This window comes from Diaporthe batatas, assembly GCF_019321695.1.
Source record: "Diaporthe batatas strain CRI 302-4 chromosome Unknown Contig00011, whole genome shotgun sequence".
Lineage (NCBI taxonomy): Eukaryota > Fungi > Ascomycota > Sordariomycetes > Diaporthales > Diaporthaceae > Diaporthe > Diaporthe batatas.
The window spans coordinates 1966667-1987581 of NW_025408558.1; the positions used below are offsets into that span (position 1 = coordinate 1966667).

Here is a 20915-nt window from a genome sequence, read left to right on the forward strand (position 1 = left end):
TAAGGAATATAATAAAAAAGGGAGCCTTATAAAGGAAGTTAATAACTTTATATATAGATAAGTTTAAAGGTATATATTAAGTAATTATTAACTTTATACTTAAGGTATAAGCTAATAGCTAGTCTAAAAGTTAAGAAGATAATGAATAGATAAATAGTTAAATAAAAAATACAATGTGGCCAAAGCCTGGTGCATACCTTATTGTCTTAATTATTAGCTGTGGGTGTGACAAGTGTGGGTCTTATTTGGTATGTCCTACCTGCCTGTCCACGCACGGGGTCCAACATTGAGACAGGACCCTAGGTAGTCAATAAAATTATATATCAATAGTTTGTAACGCGAGCTCATGCTGAGCATCAATACATGCCCATGGCGGCGCAGTCCTGCTGGTGACATAGTGTACTCCCTGTTTTGGCTGGTGTCAATCTCTCGTCTTGTAATTATTAGCCAAGTTATACATAGATGTTGCAGACCACTGGGAAGCTTCTGCATAATGGAAAGAAATGATGGAAAACAACATGATGTCTGTGCCCGGGCTTCAAAACTCCGAGAAACCCATAAACACATCGGTACTCAGGCTCTCTAAAATAAGCTGTACGTCGTTCTGCTCGTCATCACCGTCCCAGACCTGGCCCTCCGGCTGCTGCACTCCCCATTCTGCCCATGACGAAACTTCACAATGAAAGGTATTCTGATCCGCAGCGTTGTCTCCGTCGTCTCCGAAAGCTACCTTGCCTCCACTGTCTGCGAGTTGCGATTTATCTTGGACCTCTTCTATCGCACGGGCGCCGGTCGAACCAGTCGTCTCTGTGAGTGTCGTGCTCTCCTCACGGACCTCCGAGCTTGGTTTGCTGTTGATCATTCTTAGATCAGTGGCGAGGCAGACCTGTACATTTTCGTACCGGTTTACAGCGGAATCTGTCATGTGATGCCCCACACCACTGGGACCTTGAGCAGATCGCCAGGTGCTTCCGGTTACTGGCTGTTGTGTCTTGTCAAGCCCAGCCATCGTTGTCGTGCTCTGGTGATCGTGCGCAAAACCCCATCCCCTGTCCTGACCAGCTGAATGCTTGCGGATCAAATCAGCGACTGCAAAATGCTTCCCTTTTACAGCCATCTCTATCGCTCCTTCGTAAAGTCGGGCACAAGAGAACGCGGTCCCACTCAGTGCATTTGCGTTGAGGAGGAATTCGACCATGTCAAGTCGTCCATACCTAGCTGCCACATCCAAAGCAGTCTGAGGAATTCCATGCGAGTCTTGTTGAAATGGAGCATTAGGCTTGGCACCATGCTTCAGAAGTAGGAATGCTGTTGGCAAATCTCCCAGCCGGGCTGCGCAGTGCAACGCGGTCTTTCGCATGGGGGATACGGTGTTGACGTCTGTCCCTTTCCCAAGAAACAGCCTTATGATATCATCTTTTCGCTTCCTTTCCTCCGGTCGCACTGGGTCCCAAGCACAAATCTCCTGCAGAGCCGTTGTGCCGTCGTATGGGTGTACTGGAGGGTTCAAATCCGCACCGCGTTCCAACAACCAACACACCAGGTCGTAGTCACCTATTCCAGCTGCAGCCTGCAATGGTGTAAGCCGTGTTCCCCAGGCATGCATAATTATCCCGAAGGAAACCTCGGAAGCTTGATTCACGTCGGCGCCGAGGTCCAACATCTTTCGCACAAGCTCGTGTCTGCCACCAGCGGCTATCCACGATGCCACTGGATAGCCTGTTGTCAACCTCGCCCCTTTCCCGAGAAGATACTCGAATATTCTCATCTTCTCCTTTATTGCCCAAGGATGAGTAAAGCAAGCATCCAGAAGATCTTCTGAAGGGTAGAAGGGCTCAGAGACTGCGAGATGTTCTTCGATGATATACTTGACCTTGGCAAACAGGTCGTAGACATATTCATCTAAGAGCAGGTCTACTAAGATCTTTGAGGAGTGACCGCCGGGCTTCTCAAGCAAAGGTTTTCCGCCACGCCGGGCTAGGTACTTCGTCATGGCAAGGGTTGACCCCATAGCAGCTACTCCGAAGATATTAGTTTTTGTCTCTCCTAGGAACGAATGGACCCAGCAGAAGGCAGAGTTTGGATCCACACCTCCATCTAAGAGGATTTTTGTTGCCTTGAAGCTCTTGCGTGCAACCGCCTCAGCAAGAGCTTCGACCCCGTGCACCCTGAGATCAGGGCAATATGTCGCTAGCCATTTCAGTCTGGTACTGTCTCCGTCCTGAGTGGCCTTGACCAAGGTGCTTGCTCGAACTTGAAAGCCTCGGTTCAAAAAGAATCTCATCAAGACGCATCCGTCCTCCCCATCTCGCTTCACTCCCGACGTTGCAAGTTCCGCAATGACGATCAGTATCCCGTCTGCAAGCAGGTCCCGGGTTGACAATAATTCAAGGTCAGCACCTAACTCCGACAACCGTAGCACGGCCTGGCAGCAGACTCTGCTGTTGGAATTGTCACGGGCCAAGAGGAACTGCTCAACCAATAGAATCGTAAGCCAACCAACTTGCTGTTGACGGGACTCGGTGCTCCTTTGCAGGTACTCTTGCAGTACGTGCACACCTTGTTCAAGGAACCCGAGAGCCCTTGATCTGCTGAAGGCTTGTGACGTCTTACTGAAAGTTGCCAGCTTTGAATATGATGAGCGACGGCGATAGAAAACATAGTCGAGTATCGATAACGACCAGTCGCGGATTGAGTGGTCATGCATCGATAACGACCAGTCGCGGATTGAGTGGTCATGCATCGATAACGACCAGTCGCGGATTGAGTGGTCATGCATCGACAACAGCCGGTGTTGGGAATAGATCATGTTGACGAATTTGAGACCACAGCGGAGCTTGTAGTCCACATCTGCACCTTGGTCTAGAAAGAGGTCAAGGCAGTAGTGGTAAGCCTCGTCCGTTCCACAGAAATTTCTAATGAACAACTCGAAATTAGTGGCATTTTTGCCGCGGTAATTTCCCATGTGCATCTCTCGATTGACGTCGCAATGCCGGATCAAGAGCTTTGCAGAATCTAGGTCGCCGTTTTCGACGGCTGCCATGATCGCTGTCGTTCTTTGGCCTTCCCCGAAAGACGAGTCCGGACGACAACCTCTGGCAAGCAGAGCTTTGACGAGACTCCCACAATTGGTTTGCGCCGCGTGGTACAAATACTCATGTCCATTGACAGTTTCTTCAAGCCAGTTCATATCCATGCCGACTCCCATCAACACACTAAAGGCTTCTCTGTGCTCAAGTCTCCCGGCCCAAGGTAACAGCTTCTCCCACGCGGCTCTGATGCTTGGCAAGTTGCTCTGAAACAGCGCCAACAGTACTCGCCGGGACACGAATCTGAATGTCATTTCGAAAATTGTAGCCATCTTGGTGTGTCTTTCTTCGTATGAATATGAACGAAGGTGTCCATTGGACAACAAGTAAACCACCAGGAATAAGTAGTGATGGCTATCAAAGTTCAGCCTCAGGTCTTGGCTGTTGGGGGTTGCTGACTCTAAAGGTGACGATAGGCAAGCAACAATGCCAGTAAGTTGAGCTCTCCATGAAGCAGAATGCCCGAAAGCAGCGGGTTGGTCCAAAAAGCCCAAGGAAGAAGTGATTTGGTCATGTTGACTTCCATTTGCAGATGCATTCGGAGACGGCAAGGAGTATTGTGTGACATCTGCTGTTGGTTAGTAAGTTTTGCACCACTGGGTCGTGGGGAAATTGCAACATACTTGGTATTATCTCAAATACCTTGGTAAAGGCAATCCCTTCGAGACATGACCCATACGCTGAATCTGCAAGGACCAACACGTCACTCGGAAGAGCTGTTGATGGCCAGTGCGGGTCGAGGAGCGATTGGAAACTGACGACTGTGGTTTGAAACAATGTGAAGAGAAGTGCTTCAGGAGACTGCTTTTCCTGTATTCGAGGAGTGCTTTCCAGGAGTTCTGGAGATGGTGTCCGAATCAAGACCCCCGGAGGAAGCGGAGGGAGATGATCTATGGGAAATTTCGATCAGCCACAGAACAGTCTGGTTAATCCAAGCATTGCACAAACCTTGTGCATCCCGTTGACACAGGACTTTGTTCCTTCTGAACTCTTTCCAGCAGTCGACCAAAGGTTTCTCGGTGCCATTGATCAGAACAACCGTCGGCCTAAGAAGCTTCATCTTGCCGTCACGTTGCAGACGAGGGCGAACGTGCTGGTAGACAGACGCCCAATCCCGTGCCTTGAGCTTTTTTTGCATCTTGAGCTGTCTCAACTTCACCTCCCATACCGATATCCTGAAAACAGCGTCTGGTTAGGACCGACTTAAGAGCGTTCTATCAATCAATGAGACCTGGGGCAATGACACCTAGTGGAACGTGGGCAATTTGGGCGTTGTCCATGAAAGCTCCACACTTACGGTGTCACAGGGAAACCTCTCTCATTCTCCATAATTTCCTTGACCTCCTTCAGCGTCTTCCTATCTTCCTGGTATAGCTGGCGAATTGTGGACTCATGCCGACGCCAGATGGCATCGTCCTCCCTAGTAGATTCAATGCGCCTGGGAACGTGCATTTTGGGTGATCTGGACGTTTTGGTGAAGAAGATTTGGCAAATATGTAACACAGGAGCAGGTTAATTGATGCGAAGAAAGATTTCAGGCGTAGTGGATGAGAGTCTGCACCCCAGCTTGGAGATATGCGGTGCGACTGCTCGGGTCCCGGGCTGTCTTTACGGCTACACCCGCAGTACGCGGCGTATTCTGGTTGGCCAGAGTGATTTTGTCCAAAATCTCAGTGTCCAAAATCTAGGCGCAGATTGTGGCGTAAAAGCGCGTGTGGCATTGGCTCCCGCGAGATGGAGGCCGAGTCTGGGCACTGCACTTGTAAGGATAAGAGCTGAGCATCCTGACGCCCACAGAAAGTAGCGCAGGCCGTCTCGTATACCTAGGCACTGCAATGGCGCTGGCAGGGGCTTTCTTACGGTAAAGGGACTTCCTAATAGTTCGTCAGAAACGTGCGGTAACAGAGTATGTTATTATAAGAGAGGAAATTCACGGACCTATTTTTAGAAGTTATATACCCCTCTACTAACTAAGAAGTATTCTATATAAGAATTTTTTATAAAAGTATTAGTTAGAGTAAAAATAATAACTTTTAAAGTATAAAATATAATAAAAATTATAAGTAAAATTAATAAGAATAATTTAATTAAAATATAAGTTTTTAAAAAATAAATCTTTTTATTATATTCTTTAATATTACTAAGAAGATTTATTTATTTAAATTATAAAGACCTTAAACTTTTATACCTTAATTTATTAAATAGCTAGAAAGGTATATTATTTTTAAGAAGAGAACGGAAATTCGCGCACCTAATATCAGAAGGTGCACACCCTCCTACTTATTTGACTAATTAGAAGATAGGACCTTAAAGTCTTTACAACTTTAATAAATAAGTTCTTTATAATTTTAAGGACTATAAATAGAGTAGGTTGGTCCTCTGGGAACTTAAGTCGTGCCTACCGGCCCTACTCATAGCCCTTCGCTATACTTCGCGCTCTGGGGCTCACCCCCTTCACCCTAATCGGCCCTTTTATAGAAGACATCTTGTATTCTATACTGCTTAGTTAGAAATGGGTGTGCGCCTTCCGATATTGGGTGTGTGAATTTCCGTTCTCTCTAAGAATGGGTGTGTGAATATCTGGTCTTATAAAAAAGCCCCTGCCAGCACTGTTGCAATATGTCACAAATGCACTGACTGCATATATCACGGGGTCGAAAAGGTACCCCTGGAGGTCTATTTACATGCTTTCTCGTTCCAGAACTTTGGAGGGCAAGATACAAAGTCTTATAAGGGTGTCTAGTCTGTTTACCAGTACCGACCTTTTCCTCTTAGATGTTCAATGTTCTCAGTGCACGACTGGCGTTGAGGCGCACACCATACATACCCAATCAACGAGGGTAGCGGCCTACTTTCCTGCTATCTGGATATGAATTGGACAGCACTATAGCAGGTGATACTATAGTGTCACGGAGTGTTGTGAACCTCAGTGCAGTCAAACGACGAACGGTGATGAGATATCTACATTGATATTAATTATAGAGTCAGGTATCTACTAGCCTTCCGTCCTCACGCCTGCAGTGCCGAGTCCAGGATACTAAACTGATCCCTCTCAGAATCCAGCACAGCCAGCGCATCAAAAGGCAACGTAACCATAGGCGTGGTATGCCCGATATCCACATTAAACAAGATCGGAAACTCCCTCCCCGCCAGGCGCCCCTCACACAGCAGCGCCGTGATGACACCGGCATACCGCGCCCTGGCCGCGGGCGAGTCGTAGCCAAACGGCCGGCCGACCACCACCCCGGCGGCGTCGTCAAACACCCCCTGGGCGATGAGGTCCGCCAGGCCGGCCCGCACGCGGTCCAGCGCGGGCCCCGAGGCGTCGTCCTCGCCCAGGGCCGTCTCGAAGAACACGATCCGGCCCCTCCAGTCGGGGGCGATCCCGCGCACGCCGCCCAGCCGCGCCATGACGCTCAGGCAGCCGCCGAACAGCCTGCCCTGGGCGCGCCCCGGCCTCAGCCACGCCCAGCCGCCCGAGGGCGCGAGCCGCGGGCGGGCGAGGGAGGCCGGGTCGGCGAGGATGGCGGGCGGGTCGGGGGCGTAGGTGGGCGAGCGGGCGACGCCGCCCAGGGGCGCCGGGTCGGTGACGGCGCGGAGGAGGTGCCTGAGGCAAAAGGCGAGGGCGGAGCCGTCATGCTCGGCCTCGTCTTGTGCCGCGGGCTCGCCCAGCGCCGGGAGGGCGCAGGGCCCGTAGAAGGTGCGCAGGCCGGCGGTGGCGTGCAGGAGCCAGTGCAGGCCGGTGATGTCGGACCAGCCCACGACGACCTTGGGCCGGGCGCGGACGGCGGCGTGCAGGTCCGCGTCGGCGAGGAGGGCGGGGAGGAGCTCCGTGAAGGAGGTGCCGCCGGCGGTGCAGACCACGGCCGAGATGGTCGGGTCGGTGAGGGCGGTGCGCAGCTCGGCCAGGCGGTTCGCGATGGAGGACTGGATGCCCGTGTCTTTGGTGAAGAGCTCGCGGACGTGGTAGCCCTGCGAGGTGAAGAGGGCTTTTGCCCGTTCGAGGGCCGCGGGGAAGGTGGTGTTTACGCGGGCCGAGGGCGAGACGAAGGCTATTGTCTGGCCTGGCTGGAGCGGTGGTGGGACGATGGGCGATGGCATGTTGGTGTTGCCTGTGTTGCTTGGCGTGGACTAACACACTCATACATTGTCAGAGGGGCCTCGTGGGCAATGCGTATTTATTCTGTTTTCCTGTTAGTAAAGACGTCACTGACGCCAGAGGTGACGCCCTTGGCAGTACACGATGTCCCCCGATCAGGTTAGCTGTGGAGGTGTCATACAAACCGCAGGCTCCATTTGTAATTTGAAGGATCCGGGCACGTAATTGTGGACCGAGCCTCTCGTCGAAAGGCGTTGCGAAAGGCGTTGATAGAACCGTCAAGTCGATGCGGTTGGTAGTTGTGCTGACATCTTGGCAGGTACGGAGGTACGGAGGTACAAGCTGGCAGGGCTGGGGTTCGACAAACGTTGGTGTGGGGCGAGGGAGACCTCCCCAGGCAGGGACAGGGGTCTCTCCTTCTGTCTCTCCCTCCCCCCACCTTCCAGACCCCGGCAGCCGCCCGCTGAGGATTGCTTGGCTGGGTTGACGTCGCGCCAACCCCAATCTCCAACCAACAATCGCATTGTCGAGCCTCACTCAAACACACAACAAAGCTTCATTGTGCTTCCTCTCCCATTGGGCCTCTCAGCCACTGTCTCGCCTCCTTCATTTCTTGTCTTGCTTGTCCTGCGCCTGCCATGCCTCCCTTTCTTCTGAACATACTTTCCAGCAATTTCTGAACTTGTTTCTGACCCGGACAACATCGTTTACACCATCTGCTTTTACTCGTCACCGCCCATCGGGAGAAGGAGAGAGAAAATAAGGCAAAGAAAGAGAGAACGCCATGGTCGGAGCAGGAGAGAAGGGCCTCGCCAGCTCGAGGTGGGCGCCCATCAACACCGGCCACCCACCCTACTACTGGACGTCCAATAAGTTCAGACACCCCGCCTCGTCCTCGTCCGCGACCGCGACCGCAACACACACGACCACAACGACGACAACATCAACATCAACCACACGCACCCACCAGCACCCACACCACCAGCGCCCGCCGCCAACGAGCACAGCACCAATCACCACCCCCTCTCACACCTCCCCCACCACTACCACAACCAACGGCACGACATACCCACGCAGCAACCACCCCTACGAGCCCGACGCCTCGTCCCTCACCCGCGTCCCCACCCCCTGGTCCGAGCTGAGCCGCTTCATGAAGATAGCCCGCCGCATGCGCTGGAAGCTGCCCTTCCTGGGCCAGGCCTACCGCGCCGCCACCGACCGCGACCTCAACACCCCCGACGACCGCGCCGAGGCCGAGCTCATGTTCAAGCTCGACTTCTTCGAGTACTACATGCTCCTCGAGCGCGCCCTGGTCCACCTGATGGGCGTGTTCGGCGTCAGGATCACGGGGGCGTTCGGGGGGACAACAAGGCCGGGCAGCAGGACCCCCAACGGGAACGGCAGCGGCAACGGCAGCCGGGGCGGGACCCCACGGCCGCCCCACGCCCAGGGCGACCACCGCTTCCACGCAAACGTCCTCGAAGCCCTCGACGACCCGCGCAACCCCCTCCACCCGGTCCTCGGCGCCAGCAGCAGCAGCGGCGGCGACGAAGGCCTCGACGACCACCCCGAGGGCGACGCGCGGTACGCCCTCGCGCGCGCCAAGGAGCTCCGCAACAGGTGGAAGAACGCCGACGAGCCCGCCTCCTCTGGGCCCTCCGCCGTGGCCCGCCCGCTCGAGGACTATGATCTGGAGCGGATCCTCGAGTCCATCTTCGCCGGCCTCGAGGGCGCCTACGTCATCGCGGAGCGGTACGTGGCCGGCGTGCGGGCGCTGGCTGCCGAGCGCGGGGTGCTTATCCCCGGCGGTGTTGGTGTTGGTGGGCCGGGAGCCGCGACGCCACCGATGGAGAATGGGTATGGTGCTGGTGCTGGTGGTGGAGGGGAGGAAGAGGCGCAGTGGGAGTTCATGGTTGATGCCATGGACTGGGAGGCCGTGTGAGCTAGCTGCCTGCCCGGCCGGCCGACCACGGCTACAGCTCCCGGTTCAGCTAGGAGGCGAGCCGGGGCGGGGCGGGGCCGTGGAAGCACTCTGTATCCTCATTGGGTCGGTGGGTGGTGTTGTGCTTGTTTACCTCACTGTGGTCTTTTTTTTTTGTTTCCCTCTCAAAAAGCAGGCATGAGTACTTGGGAATGCAGCAACGGCATGGCGTTCAATGACCTGGGAAGAAGGGAGGGAGGGGAATTTGGAATTTGGCTGGCTGGCTCTTGATTGGCGTCTGGCTAGACGGATACCCTGCGGCTAGCCCCCCTACGACCAAGGCGCACAGCCTAGGTACTTAGCTAGCATCTGTTTCTTCTTCACGCGTAGATGGATAGAATCACCTAGATACCCTACAATGCATCACCAGCCCGCGAGGCACGCGTACACTTACACCACATACAGCTCAGTTCAAACCAACACGCCGAGGTCTTTGCCAGAGTTCGAACGCCAATGAATATATGGAATCGTACATATATATATATATATATATCATCAATCGCTCATGTACGTACAAAAGTATCCATCAGATTTAACGCCTGCTGAACGTCCACCCAACCACTCACAACAAGCCACAGGAACATCCAAAATCCCCGCCATCTCCTAACCAACCGCCACCAACTAGCCGACCCCGATCAGTGCTGCCGCACGGTATACCTCAACCTCAGCTTCTCATCCGGCTTCTTGGCGGAGTGCCGGTTCCGGCTCGTAAACGGCGCCCTGTCCATCCTCTCCCCGGTAGCACCATCGACCAGCTCAAAGTCGAACATGGCGACGAACAGCGCGGCGATGATGCCCATCTCGAGCCTGGCGAAGCGCATCCCCAGGCACGGGTGGCGCCCGACGCCCCAGCCCAGGTAACCCAGGGGCGTGCGCTTGTCCTCGGCGCGGTCGGGCAGGAAGCGGCCCGGGTCCCACTCGTTTGGGTCGGTGTAGACCTCGGGGTCAAAGTGCACGTCGTCGAGCCAGTAGAGCGCGAAGCCGTCGCGGGGCACGACCTCGCCCGAGCTGCCGATGGGGACGTCGCGGCCCGAGACGTTGCGGCGGAAGGCGGTGCCGACGAGCTGGAAGCGGATCGTCTCGCGCAGCGCCAGGTCGATCAGGGGGAACTCGGCCTCCCAGTCGTCGAGGGTTAATGTCGCCAGCACCTCGGCGGGGGTCTGCGACGGCGAGGTCCGGTGCCGGGCCAGGGCGGCGTCCACCTCGCCCTGGATCCGGGCGTACCACTCTGGGTTGGTGGCCAGGTAGCACAGGAGCCAGCCTGCGTTTATGCCCGAGTTGATCTGGCCGGCGAAGAGGGCGCCGACGACGAACTAGAGATGGGGGGTTTGGGTTGTCAGCTTGGGCTTGGTTCATCGGGTGAGACACGAGGCAGGGTGTGAGGCGAGGTGTGGCTGCCCAGGTGGTGAGGGCGTCTGGCCAGACCCTCCCTGGGTGGCACATGCGTGTGCCTAATAAGCGGGTATGGGGAAGCGGGAGAGGCTGGGAGGAATGTGCCGTATGCAGGGTCTCGTCTGACGTGGGACGGCAGGGTTGAAAGGAGGGAGCGTCCCGGGCCGCCCGCAATGCCAAGTACGTAAGTGTACGGAGCAACCAGGGACATTCCTCTCGTCCCCGTGCGTGTAGTCTAATAACATGAAGAGAAATTCCGACTCACACTCAGGATGCGCACGATGTCCTCGCCCGAGTCCATGAGGAACTGGAACGCGTCCTCGTGCGTCTTGCCCGTCCTCCTCCTCTCCTTGGCGATCCCGTCAAAGATGACATACAGCCTGCCGCCCGCGATGGTCTGCCTGACGTAGCCGAGGGTCGGCATCCACGGGAAGATGATGCGCGCCGTGCTCATGTTGCGCTCGACGTCCTCGAAGAGGCCCAGCGTCCGGGCCATCAGCCGCGGCGACTCGGCGATCTCGGTCGCGCCCACGGTGCGCATCGTCAGCTGGTACACGATGCGGTAGATGTCGTCGAACGGGTCGAAGGTCCCCGTCGTGCCGCCCTGGCCGGCGGTGCGCTTGACCATCGCGTCGAGCGCCGTCGCCGTGTCTGTCGTGAGCAGCCGGAGGTTGCGGACAAAGTTCTCCTTTTTCATCATCTTCGTGATCGTCCGGGCGAACCACTGGCTGAATTGGTTGGCGTCCCCGGGTTTGTTGTTGTTCTTGCCCACGTTGGGCGACGCGGTGAACATCACGGCATATCTGTTCCGGCCAGTGGGCTTGTCGTCAGCACCAACGCTTGTTCCAGGCTAGGTGTTCTTCCACTGTCCGTCCGTGGTGCGAACTCACCCTTCCGTCATGTTCAGCTCCTTGGAATCGAAGAAGGTCCTGCGCCCCTCGACCCCTGACATGCCAACAAGCTGGTGCTTCCCGAAGTACATGCTGAAATTGCCCGTCTTGGACCCCGTGAGGCAGTCCTTGAAAAAGTCGCCCCGGTCGGTGAAGAGCCGGAGCGCCCCGAGGAGCGGGTAGCCCTCGTTGATCTTCTTCGGGGCATTCTTGGGGAAGGACGGCTGCCACTGTATCTTGATGAAGACGGCGAGGACCGACAGCAGCAGGATGTAAATGCTGGCCGGCCAGTTCTGGAATGAGACGGCGGACGCGAAGCCCGTTGTTGAGGTCGCCATGGCTGGCTGGCAGTGGAACGTGTTGGCCCAAGAGGTAACACGGATTACACTTGTGTACGGTATGATAGCACTTGAGGTGGTCCCAGGGGGACGGAGGTGATGTTGGGGGCGCACGAGCGGGGTTATAAAGGGCGACAAGCTCGCCGCGGCGCGGTCTCGATGTCACGGCCTGTGTAACACCCTCTACATGCTGCTACCCTGCTCCCGGAGGGTCCCCTGTCGTCCCATCGCGGTGGCGAATCAAGACCCCAAGCATCATCACCAAAAGTGGTTCAAGCGGGAGCGAAACTGTTATATAGGTGCCCCCTCCTGAGCTTCCTGTAAATGCGAATTCGAACCAACAGTCTTTTCACCCCTGTACACCCATGTCGTATCCGCTTTTGCGAACACGAGGAGGTGCTTGGCTGTTGGTCCGAGTGCAGGTCGTGACTGTTGGGTCGAACCCTGGGGATCGTCACGGTGTCCGTTGCCGAGACCCAGGCAAGCCAGGGGCAGTGCCGCTCCCACCTCTCCCTCCGCACAGTCGCTCTCCTCCCCCAAGCGAGCGAATGATGGTCCTCTGCCCGGCGCCCGGCGCCCGTTGTCCCCGTATATAGCGGCGTACCTACCGGGCTCGAGGATCTGGACTAGACGGGCTAGCCATCCTACGGCGTCGATCGTTGGAGGCGGACGCGGCCGCTATTTGGAACGGGTTCAGCTGGCTGCCGCTAACGGCGGCGACAGCTCATCGTCCAACCCCAAATGAGGAAGAAAGGGACGCCCCAGGATCAAGGGGGTCTGAGGGCCCTACGGTAAGAATCCCGGCTGTCTGTCGCCTTGGAGCAGTTGGTGCTGGTAGCGCGTGCGCCATGATATCGGTTCCAACTGGTCGGGTGGGAACTCGTATCCTTCTGCGGTCGTTATTTCTCCCTGCAGTCAAGGAACTATTCGGGATTGAAACCCCTGTGGGTAATAGAGTACGTTATGAGGTTCCCGGGCACCCGTAGTACCCGGATTGATGAATGGCTTCCTCGCGTTTGTTGATACCTAGGTATTGTTAATGATTATGATGTTTGATTTGTTGATCCGGGTAATAGGGGTGCACGGGAACGCCATAACGTACTCTACTACTTAAGGTAGCTACCACAAGGGAAGAGCTGGTGTAGGGGATGATAGCGACGTTACTTGGTATAATAGCGGACCAAGTGCTCAAGTCCACCTGGTGCTCCATGGCGGGAAGCGAACAGCAGCCCTGGAGTTGGTGTACCGGCGTGGTTACTACCTCCTGCCCTCCTAACAAAATGGACTGGTTCTCTGCATTACGCACACATAGACTGGGCAACATGTGCTTCGTAACTGCCAGTGCCGCCAGGCGGGTGGTTGCTACTCACACAGGCGACCATGTCTATCTTCAAGTGTTCAAGCCTCTTAACAGCTGACAACAACACAACACGTACCAGATAACAACAACGCAGCATCCAGAGCAGCATATCAGGGATTCCAGCATAGGCGTAATCTCTAATTTCTCCCCGTGGAACCAAATACGGACACAGACACACCGCAGACTGGCGGGGATCGACCCACGCCGCGCATCGAGATTGGATGCAAAATATCGCGCGCCGCCGTCCCAGAGGCCGAGGGCGACTGGCTCTTTGACCTCGGCATCAGCTCGTTCCTGGACGACACATTCGTGGGCCTCTGCCACGCCAAACTAGTCAAGGAGTCCGAGTACGAGAGCCGCACCAAGCACTTCTTCAGCGCCATGGACGACCAGAGCAACACCATGGGCGAACCTGGCCCAGCTGGTCCTCTGGTCAGAGGAGCGGTGGGTGTTTCCAAGGTTGAGGGCCCCTGGAAGGGCATGAAGGAATACGGGGACAGGATGCCGGCGCGGGAGCAGCTGGACCGGGAGGCCCGGGAGAACGGGCGCAGCCTGTCGGTCCGGCGGTACGTCGACCCCGTCCTGTACCGGCCGAGCGAGAAGGACCCAATCGAGCCCCTTGCCGTTCCCCGCGCGGAGGCACTGGCTGCTCCTCTTGACCGACATCACCGTCGCGCAGGGCTTCCGCGGCTGCAACATCGACGGCGCCATGGTCAGGCTGGCGCTGGAGAAGACCATGGAGCTCGCCCGCGCCGCGCGCCGGCCCCTCCTCGCGGCCGTCGAGCCCGGCTGCGTGCAGCTGAAGCACTTCTACATCAGCGACCGCCCCAAGTTCTGGGAGCGGTACGGGCCCTTCAAGGCGCTCTAGCCCGTCGTCAAGGCCATCACGGCTAGGCAGGAGAGCTTCTGGCTCGCCATGGGGTTCCAGCGGTTCGAGAAACCCAAGTTAAACACGGACCTGTCAAACTTCTTCTTTTGGAGCGGGCTCTTCAGGCTCCCCGAGGTCAGCGAGATCAACCTGGACGGGGTTGGGGAGCGGCCCGGGAGGCATGGGTGTGTGGTCCCCGACGGCCACATGATCGTCCCCGAGAAGAGAGACGCCCGCTGTATGTTTCCAAGAATGTACAAAGCGGCACATCCCGAGCAACGTGAACCTGAGGGTGGTGACAAGATGGAGCTGGACGGCGTCGGTGAGGATATGGCTGACAAGAGACCTGGGAAGCACGACAGGGCGGAGTACGACAGCAGTGAGGCCTCAGAGGACGACCAGAGGGCTGAGGAGCGGCACAGACTGGTCGAAGACATGAATGTAGAACCGGCCGAGCTCCCGCCGTCGTTCCAGCCGATCGACCAGATCAGCGACGCCGACTTTTTCAACTTCATTAATTGGCCAGGCTCTGATTAGGACTAGACAACGAGCACACGTTTATTACAGGGCTATCAGATAGAATCACATCCCAGTAATTTGAAAACTTGTGTACCACCATGTCCCAGTGGTTTCGTTTCTAATCCCTATACATATAAACTGTATCTGATCCCGGGATGCCCTCATACAGTTGTGAACGCTCAAGACCCAGCTTAAACAAAAGGAATGGAAAACACAATTCCAATAACTGTGCAGAGAGAATATAACACGTCTGCAAGCACGCAGCCTCGGCCCCATGCAGCACGAGTCGTGCTGCACCCCTACAGTCAAGGCTAAGTGCTATACAGCCAAGGCTAAGTGCTGTGTAGCCATGGCCAAGTATTGTGGCCTCCAGCGCTGCCTATACCTGGTTTGTTAGAAGTTGTTTTGTAGAGGGTATGTCTGAAGCCCCTCTCAGAGGGTGGGAATACTATGCCTCGAGAGGATACGGAATTGTCTTCTAAGAGGATATTTTATCTCAGGTCAGAGAGGTGTGGATCCGTAGTTAGTTACGTAAGCAGGCCCTGCAGGCAGCCAAAACCACACTTCTATAGGCACCCTTTAATAGCTAATTCTTCTAATTAAAAACCTAACTACCTATACCTTTAGATATTAAATTCCTTATAAATTCTAATATTTCAATATATAAATATAGAGTAAAATATATAAAAATAATTATTTTTATTAAGAGAATTTTATTTTACTTTTATATTTAATAAAAATAATTATAATTAACTTTAATATTATTAAATATACTTCTAAATAATTATTAATTTAACTACTATTTAATTTAAAATAAATATTTATATCTTAATTATATAAAGTTAAATTACCTTTAATAATAATAATAATTATAAAAAAACTTTATTTATTAAATTAAATAGTAATAATATCTATTTATTAATAATTACTATTTATAAGTAAATAATTTTAAACTAATTAAAAGTTTTAATAATAAATATTATATATTTTTTATATTATTATAATTAATATAGTTAACCTATAATTAAGTTAAAAATATATTAATAAATACTAATTCTATTATTTTATACTAATTTCTTTATTTTAGTTAATTTTTTTATTTAATACCTTATAATATCTAATAAAGTTAATTTAATAAAGGACTCTCTCCTTAAAAGTATTTATTAATTATAAGCTTAATATTAATAAATTTATAATTAAAGAAGTATTTTAAAAGCTTATTAATTAATATATTAAGCTTATAAACTCCTTTAATACTCTAAATACTTATCTCTTTTAACTTAATAAGAACTATAAGTAATAACTTAAAAAATAAATAAAAATATAATATTAAACTTAAAGCTATTAAAGTAGCCTATACTACTTAAAATAATTATATTAATTAAAAACTTAACTTAATTATTATATACTTTAATAAAATATAATCTTTTATTATATTAAATAAAGTAAATAAAATTATTATTTTAATTAACTTATATTTTTTAATAATAAACTTTTAATAACCTTAAACTTTTAAAATTAATATAAAAATAATATAATTAACCTTTAATATTAACTATATAACCTTTTATAAAAATTTATTATATTAATAAAAGTTTATTTATAAAAAGTTTTTTATAATAATCTTATTTAATAAATTTAACTTTTAAAACTTTTAATATAAAAGATTTTCTTTTAAAGAACCTTTAATTTAATATTATAAATACTTTTATCCTTAATAAGTTTAAAAATATAAATTTAACTTTATACTTTTATAATTTTTATAAATTATAATTAAATAAAGTTTTATAAAATTATTAAATAACTTTAATAATTTTATTAAATAAATACTTATTAATAAATTAAATTAATCTATCTTTATAAAAATAATTATATAAATCTTAAATTAATATAATATTTTTACTCTTAAATTATACTTTTTTAATTTTCTACCTTATAAAATAAATTATATATTAATTTTATTTAATATCTTTAAAATACCTTTTAAGTTTTTACTTTTATAATAATAATTTATAATAATTTATATTATTTTATTTAAAAATTTTTTATTAATTAATTAAATATTTATATTAAAATTATTAATAAATTATTTTAATTAATAATTATAATAATTATAAAGAAACTTATTAAATATATTAAAATCTATATTAATAAAATAATTAAATAAAAATTTTATTATTTTAAAATAATAATTTAACTTTATAATATAACTACCTCCTTTTATTATATAAAGATTAATTAAAGTATTATTAAAAACTAAGAGTTATATAATTTAAATTAATTAATACTATATTAATATAGTTAATAATTTCTAACTTATAAATTAATAAATAAATTATTTACCCTATTTTTAAAAACTTAATTTATAAAATATAAATAATAAATAATAATTTTATATTATTATAGTTTAAAAAAAAATATTTATTTTAATTATAATAAATAAAGTTATTAAATAAAGAATTATAAAGTTAAATTTACTTTTTTAAAAATATTTATAATTTATTAATTAATTAGAATATTACTTTTAAAAGAGTTTTTATAATAATAAATAATTTAATTTATTTAATTAATTATATAATATAATTATAAATTAATATAATAAAATAACTAATTAAAATTATTTTAAAGTAAATTTTTAAAAAATATTTAAATTTATTTTATTAAAAATAACTTAAATAAAAGGAAAAATATTATAATCCTACTTTTATATAAAAGATAATAATAAAGTTAAAAACTTTTAAAGGGAATCTTTAATAATATTTATTTAAAGAATTAAGGTTATTAAAATACCTTTTATATAAAAATAAGTACTAATAATCCTTTACTTTTCTTTTATAATAAACTACTTTATAAAGATATAAAAATACTTTATAATCTTTTTATATTTAATTTATTAATAATTATAACTTTTATACTTTTTTAATTATAACTTTTAAACTTATTATTACTTTAAATCCTAATAGTAAAGTTTAAACTATACCTTTTATAAACCTTATATAAATAAATAATATTAATAATATTAACTTTTAATTATAAAAATATTTTTATTATTATAAAATTTATTATAATTAATAAACTTTTAAAAGATTTTATAATTTTTATAAAGTAATCTTTAATAATATATTTTTAAATAAACTTATTTTTAAAAATAATCTTTTATTAATAAATAATATATTATATATAAAATAAAACCTTTTATTTATTTATTTTTTAACTAATTTAAATTAATACTTTTAAAATATATAAATTAAAGCTTTTAACTATAAAAACTATATTTTAAATATTAAAACCCTCCTTTTACCCTTAAAATAATACCTAAATACTCCTATAAATAACCCTTAAATTACTATTTATATTAAAAGTATATTTTAAAGTTTCTTAATTTATTTAATAAAAATAATATTATATAAATATTTTATTAAAACTATTTATTATATTAATATAAATAATTATAAACCTTTTATTTTTCTTTTAAATAATTTAATTTTTATAAAAGTAAATTATATATAATTTTATTAAAACTTATAAAATATATTTATTTATAAAAATAAAAATCTTTAATCTTTACCCTTTTATTTTATACTTAAAAGTTTATAATTATATATAAAAAAGCTTAACTTAAATAAATTATTAAATACTTTTATTATAATTATTATTAATTAATAATTATATTAAAAGTATATATATTCTATATTTAATATTATAAATTAAATTTAATATATAATAAATTATAAATAATATACTTTTATAAACCTAAAAATAGTTTTTAATATATTTAACTAAACTTTAAGATTATAGAAAAACTATTTTTATTATACTATTTAATTTATATAAATAGTTAATAATATTATTTAATTTTTATAATATTTTAATTATATTTTAAAATTTATTAAAAGTTTTTATAAACTTTATAAATTTATATATAATTTAATAAATAATATTATTATTTAAATAAATATTATAAAATAACTTTATAAATATATATTAATTATATTTATTTAATTAATAGTTTATAACTTTATTTTAAATATATTTAAAACTAACTTATTTATTAAGTAAGGAGTTTTTAACTTTTTATTTTAAAAGATAATATTATTATTAATTTAATAAAAGTTATTATTATTTATAATTATTTTATATTAATAATTATAATTAAAGTTTATAACTTTATTAATATTATTAAATATTTTATAATTTAATAAATAATTACTTTAAGTAAATTAATACTCTTATAGATTATATTAATAGCTTTAAAGGTTAAACTATTATATTTTTAAAAATATAAAAATAATAATATAAAATTAAAAATATTATTACTAACCTTTTAGTTATAAAACTTTTAACTAATAACTATTTTTATAATTAAATTTAATATAAATAAATATTATATTAATATTATTTTTATAATTTTACTTTTATAATTAAAAATTTATTTTATATTTAATTTTATACTTTTAAAAAAGTTTACTAATATATAAATATAATACTTTATTTAGGAATAAAAACTATTTAAAATTCTATTAATTTTATAATATTAATTTTATTAAATTTAAAGTATTAAAATTATAATTTTAATAAATTATAAATTTTTAAAAACTATCAATATTAAAATAAATTAACTCTTTTAAATTATATACTTTTAAATATTATAAAGTATTATAAAATTTATATTATATATTATATTAAAAGATTAATATTCTTATAAATTATTTATTTTATTTATTTAAAGATATAATTTTTAAAATATTATTTTCTACTTTTAAATAAAAAAGAAAAGAAACCTATTAAAGTAGATTTATAAATTATATTAATTTAATAAAATAGATTTATAAATAGTTTATAAATACCTTTATAAAGGAGTTAATCTTTTAAAATTATTTAACTTAAATAAATAAAAAGTACTTTATTCTTTTAAATAACTATTTATATAAGATTTAACTCTATTAATACTTTTAAAAACCCTTTTATAAAGTAAGAGCTATTTTTAATAACTTTTTTTTAATTTTTAAATTTAATAACTTATTAATAACTATTAAGAAACTTTATTTTAATTATAATTATATTATAATTAAAAATACTTTATAAAGTATTTAAAAATATTAATATTTAAAAATTACTTTTACTATATAATAAATAATTATAAAATATAAAAGTATTAATTAATAAAATCTTTTATTTAATACTTTTAATTTTAACTTAATTATATTATTAATATTTTTAATTTATTAAATAATTAACTTTATATTTATAAATAAAATTTTTATTTTTATAATAATTAAATATATTATTAATTAAATTAAAATTAAAATTATATTTAATATAATTTATAAGGTTATATTTATATTAATAAAAAGATTATTAATATTTTAAAACTTTAAAAAATAAATTTTAAATAATATAAATTACTTTATAAATAAAATTATTATAAATTAATATTATTATTATAGTTTTTATTTATATTTAATTATATTTAATAAATTAAAAAAATAATAAAATTAAAAATAAATAATAATTTAAAAAAGTAATCCTTTATAAATAGTTAACTAATTTTAATTATAATATTTAAACTTTAATTTAATAAATAATTATATTATATAATTATATATTAAAATTCTATAATTATAACTTTTACTTTCTTTTTTAAAATAATATTTTTAATTTATAAATTATATATTATTTATATAAAAGAATTTATAAAATAAAAAAAGTTTTATAAAATATTTATTAATTAATTATAAAATATTAATTATAAAAATTATATAATTAAATTTAAAATATTAAAAATTAAATTTATATTTTTTAAGAAAATAAAGCTTTTTATATTTTTACTTTAAGTAATTAAATATTATAAATATATTAATAAATATATAAATATAAACCCTTTATAATAATTTATAAATAATTATTATTTATTATATTAAAAATATTTATATTTTTAAAGTTTTAATAAAATCTTTTAAAATAAATATAATAATATAAACTTTTTTAATATATATTAATAATAAATACTTTATAAAAGTTTATAATATATTAATAAAATAATATTTAAAAAAATAAAAATAAATTATTAAATTAATATAATTAAAAATAAATTAAATAATTATTTTAATTAATAAGTTTTATTAATTATTATTAATTATTATTATCTATTTATTAATATTTTATTAATTATATAAAACTTTTAAATTTAAATAATTTAATTAAATTTAATAATTAAATTTTAAATTAAAATAAAATAATTTAAAAATAAAAAAATTATTTAAATTAAAATTTAAACTTAAAATTCTTTATTATAATAAATTAAATTTTTATTAAAGTATAAATATTTTATATTTTTTCTATTTTAATAATCTTTTAGATTAATTTAAATTAAAATTTA

The 20915-nt window shown here is 42.3% G+C and overlaps 5 protein-coding genes across 5 annotated transcripts; 2 read left to right on the plus strand and 3 right to left on the minus strand.

The window, feature by feature from the left end:
- Positions 1–538: 538 nt before the first annotated feature.
- KVR01_009599 (uncharacterized protein) lies at positions 539–4541 on the minus strand (the record flags this gene model as incomplete). Its single annotated transcript, XM_044791182.1, has 4 exons — positions 539–3657; positions 3713–3979; positions 4038–4264; positions 4387–4541. The coding sequence occupies 4 exons, from the start codon at positions 4539–4541 to the stop codon at positions 539–541; spliced, it is 3768 nt and encodes a 1255-aa protein (XP_044642101.1).
- Positions 4542–5937: 1396 nt separating this feature from the next.
- Positions 5938–7468, minus strand: KVR01_009334 (uncharacterized protein). Its single transcript, XM_044789207.1, has 2 exons — positions 7370–7468; positions 5938–7272 (listed from the first exon to the last, which is right to left on the minus strand). Exon 2 carries the CDS (start codon positions 7188–7190, stop codon positions 6099–6101), a length of 1092 nt encoding a protein of 363 aa, XP_044641836.1. The 5' UTR covers positions 7191–7272; positions 7370–7468; the 3' UTR covers positions 5938–6098.
- Positions 7469–7665: 197 nt separating this feature from the next.
- Positions 7666–9564, plus strand: KVR01_009354 (uncharacterized protein). The gene has a single exon (XM_044788180.1). It carries the CDS (start codon positions 7973–7975, stop codon positions 9128–9130), a length of 1158 nt encoding a protein of 385 aa, XP_044641856.1. The 5' UTR covers positions 7666–7972; the 3' UTR covers positions 9131–9564.
- Positions 9565–9627: 63 nt separating this feature from the next.
- KVR01_009256 (uncharacterized protein) lies at positions 9628–12060 on the minus strand. Its single transcript, XM_044787971.1, has 3 exons — positions 11452–12060; positions 10827–11364; positions 9628–10482 (listed from the first exon to the last, which is right to left on the minus strand). The coding sequence occupies exons 1-3, from the start codon at positions 11787–11789 to the stop codon at positions 9805–9807; spliced, it is 1554 nt and encodes a 517-aa protein (XP_044641758.1). The 5' UTR covers positions 11790–12060; the 3' UTR covers positions 9628–9804.
- Positions 12061–13169: 1109 nt separating this feature from the next.
- Positions 13170–14554, plus strand: KVR01_009435 (uncharacterized protein; the record flags this gene model as incomplete). Its single annotated transcript, XM_044792681.1, has 4 exons — positions 13170–13185; positions 13322–13715; positions 13789–14016; positions 14053–14554. 4 exons carry the CDS (start codon positions 13170–13172, stop codon positions 14552–14554), a joined length of 1140 nt encoding a protein of 379 aa, XP_044641937.1.
- Between the last annotated feature and the right edge of the window lie 6361 nt (positions 14555–20915).

Bases quoted from the DNA above. Each gene is read 5' to 3' on its own strand.
- KVR01_009334 (XM_044789207.1), bottom strand. From the start codon at position 7,190: ATGCCATCGCCCATCGTCCCACCACCGCTCCAGCCAGGCCAGACAATA.
- KVR01_009354 (XM_044788180.1), top strand. From the start codon at position 7,973: ATGGTCGGAGCAGGAGAGAAGGGCCTCGCCAGCTCGAGGTGGGCGCCC.
- KVR01_009256 (XM_044787971.1), bottom strand. From the start codon at position 11,789: ATGGCGACCTCAACAACGGGCTTCGCGTCCGCCGTCTCATTCCAGAAC. The intron at 11,365-11,451 runs GTGAGTTCGCAC...TGGCCGGAACAG, and splicing joins GAGCTGAACATGACGGAAGG to ATATGCCGTGATGTTCACCG. The intron at 10,483-10,826 runs GTGAGTCGGAAT...CCCCATCTCTAG, and splicing joins ACATCGTGCGCATCCTGAGT to TTCGTCGTCGGCGCCCTCTT.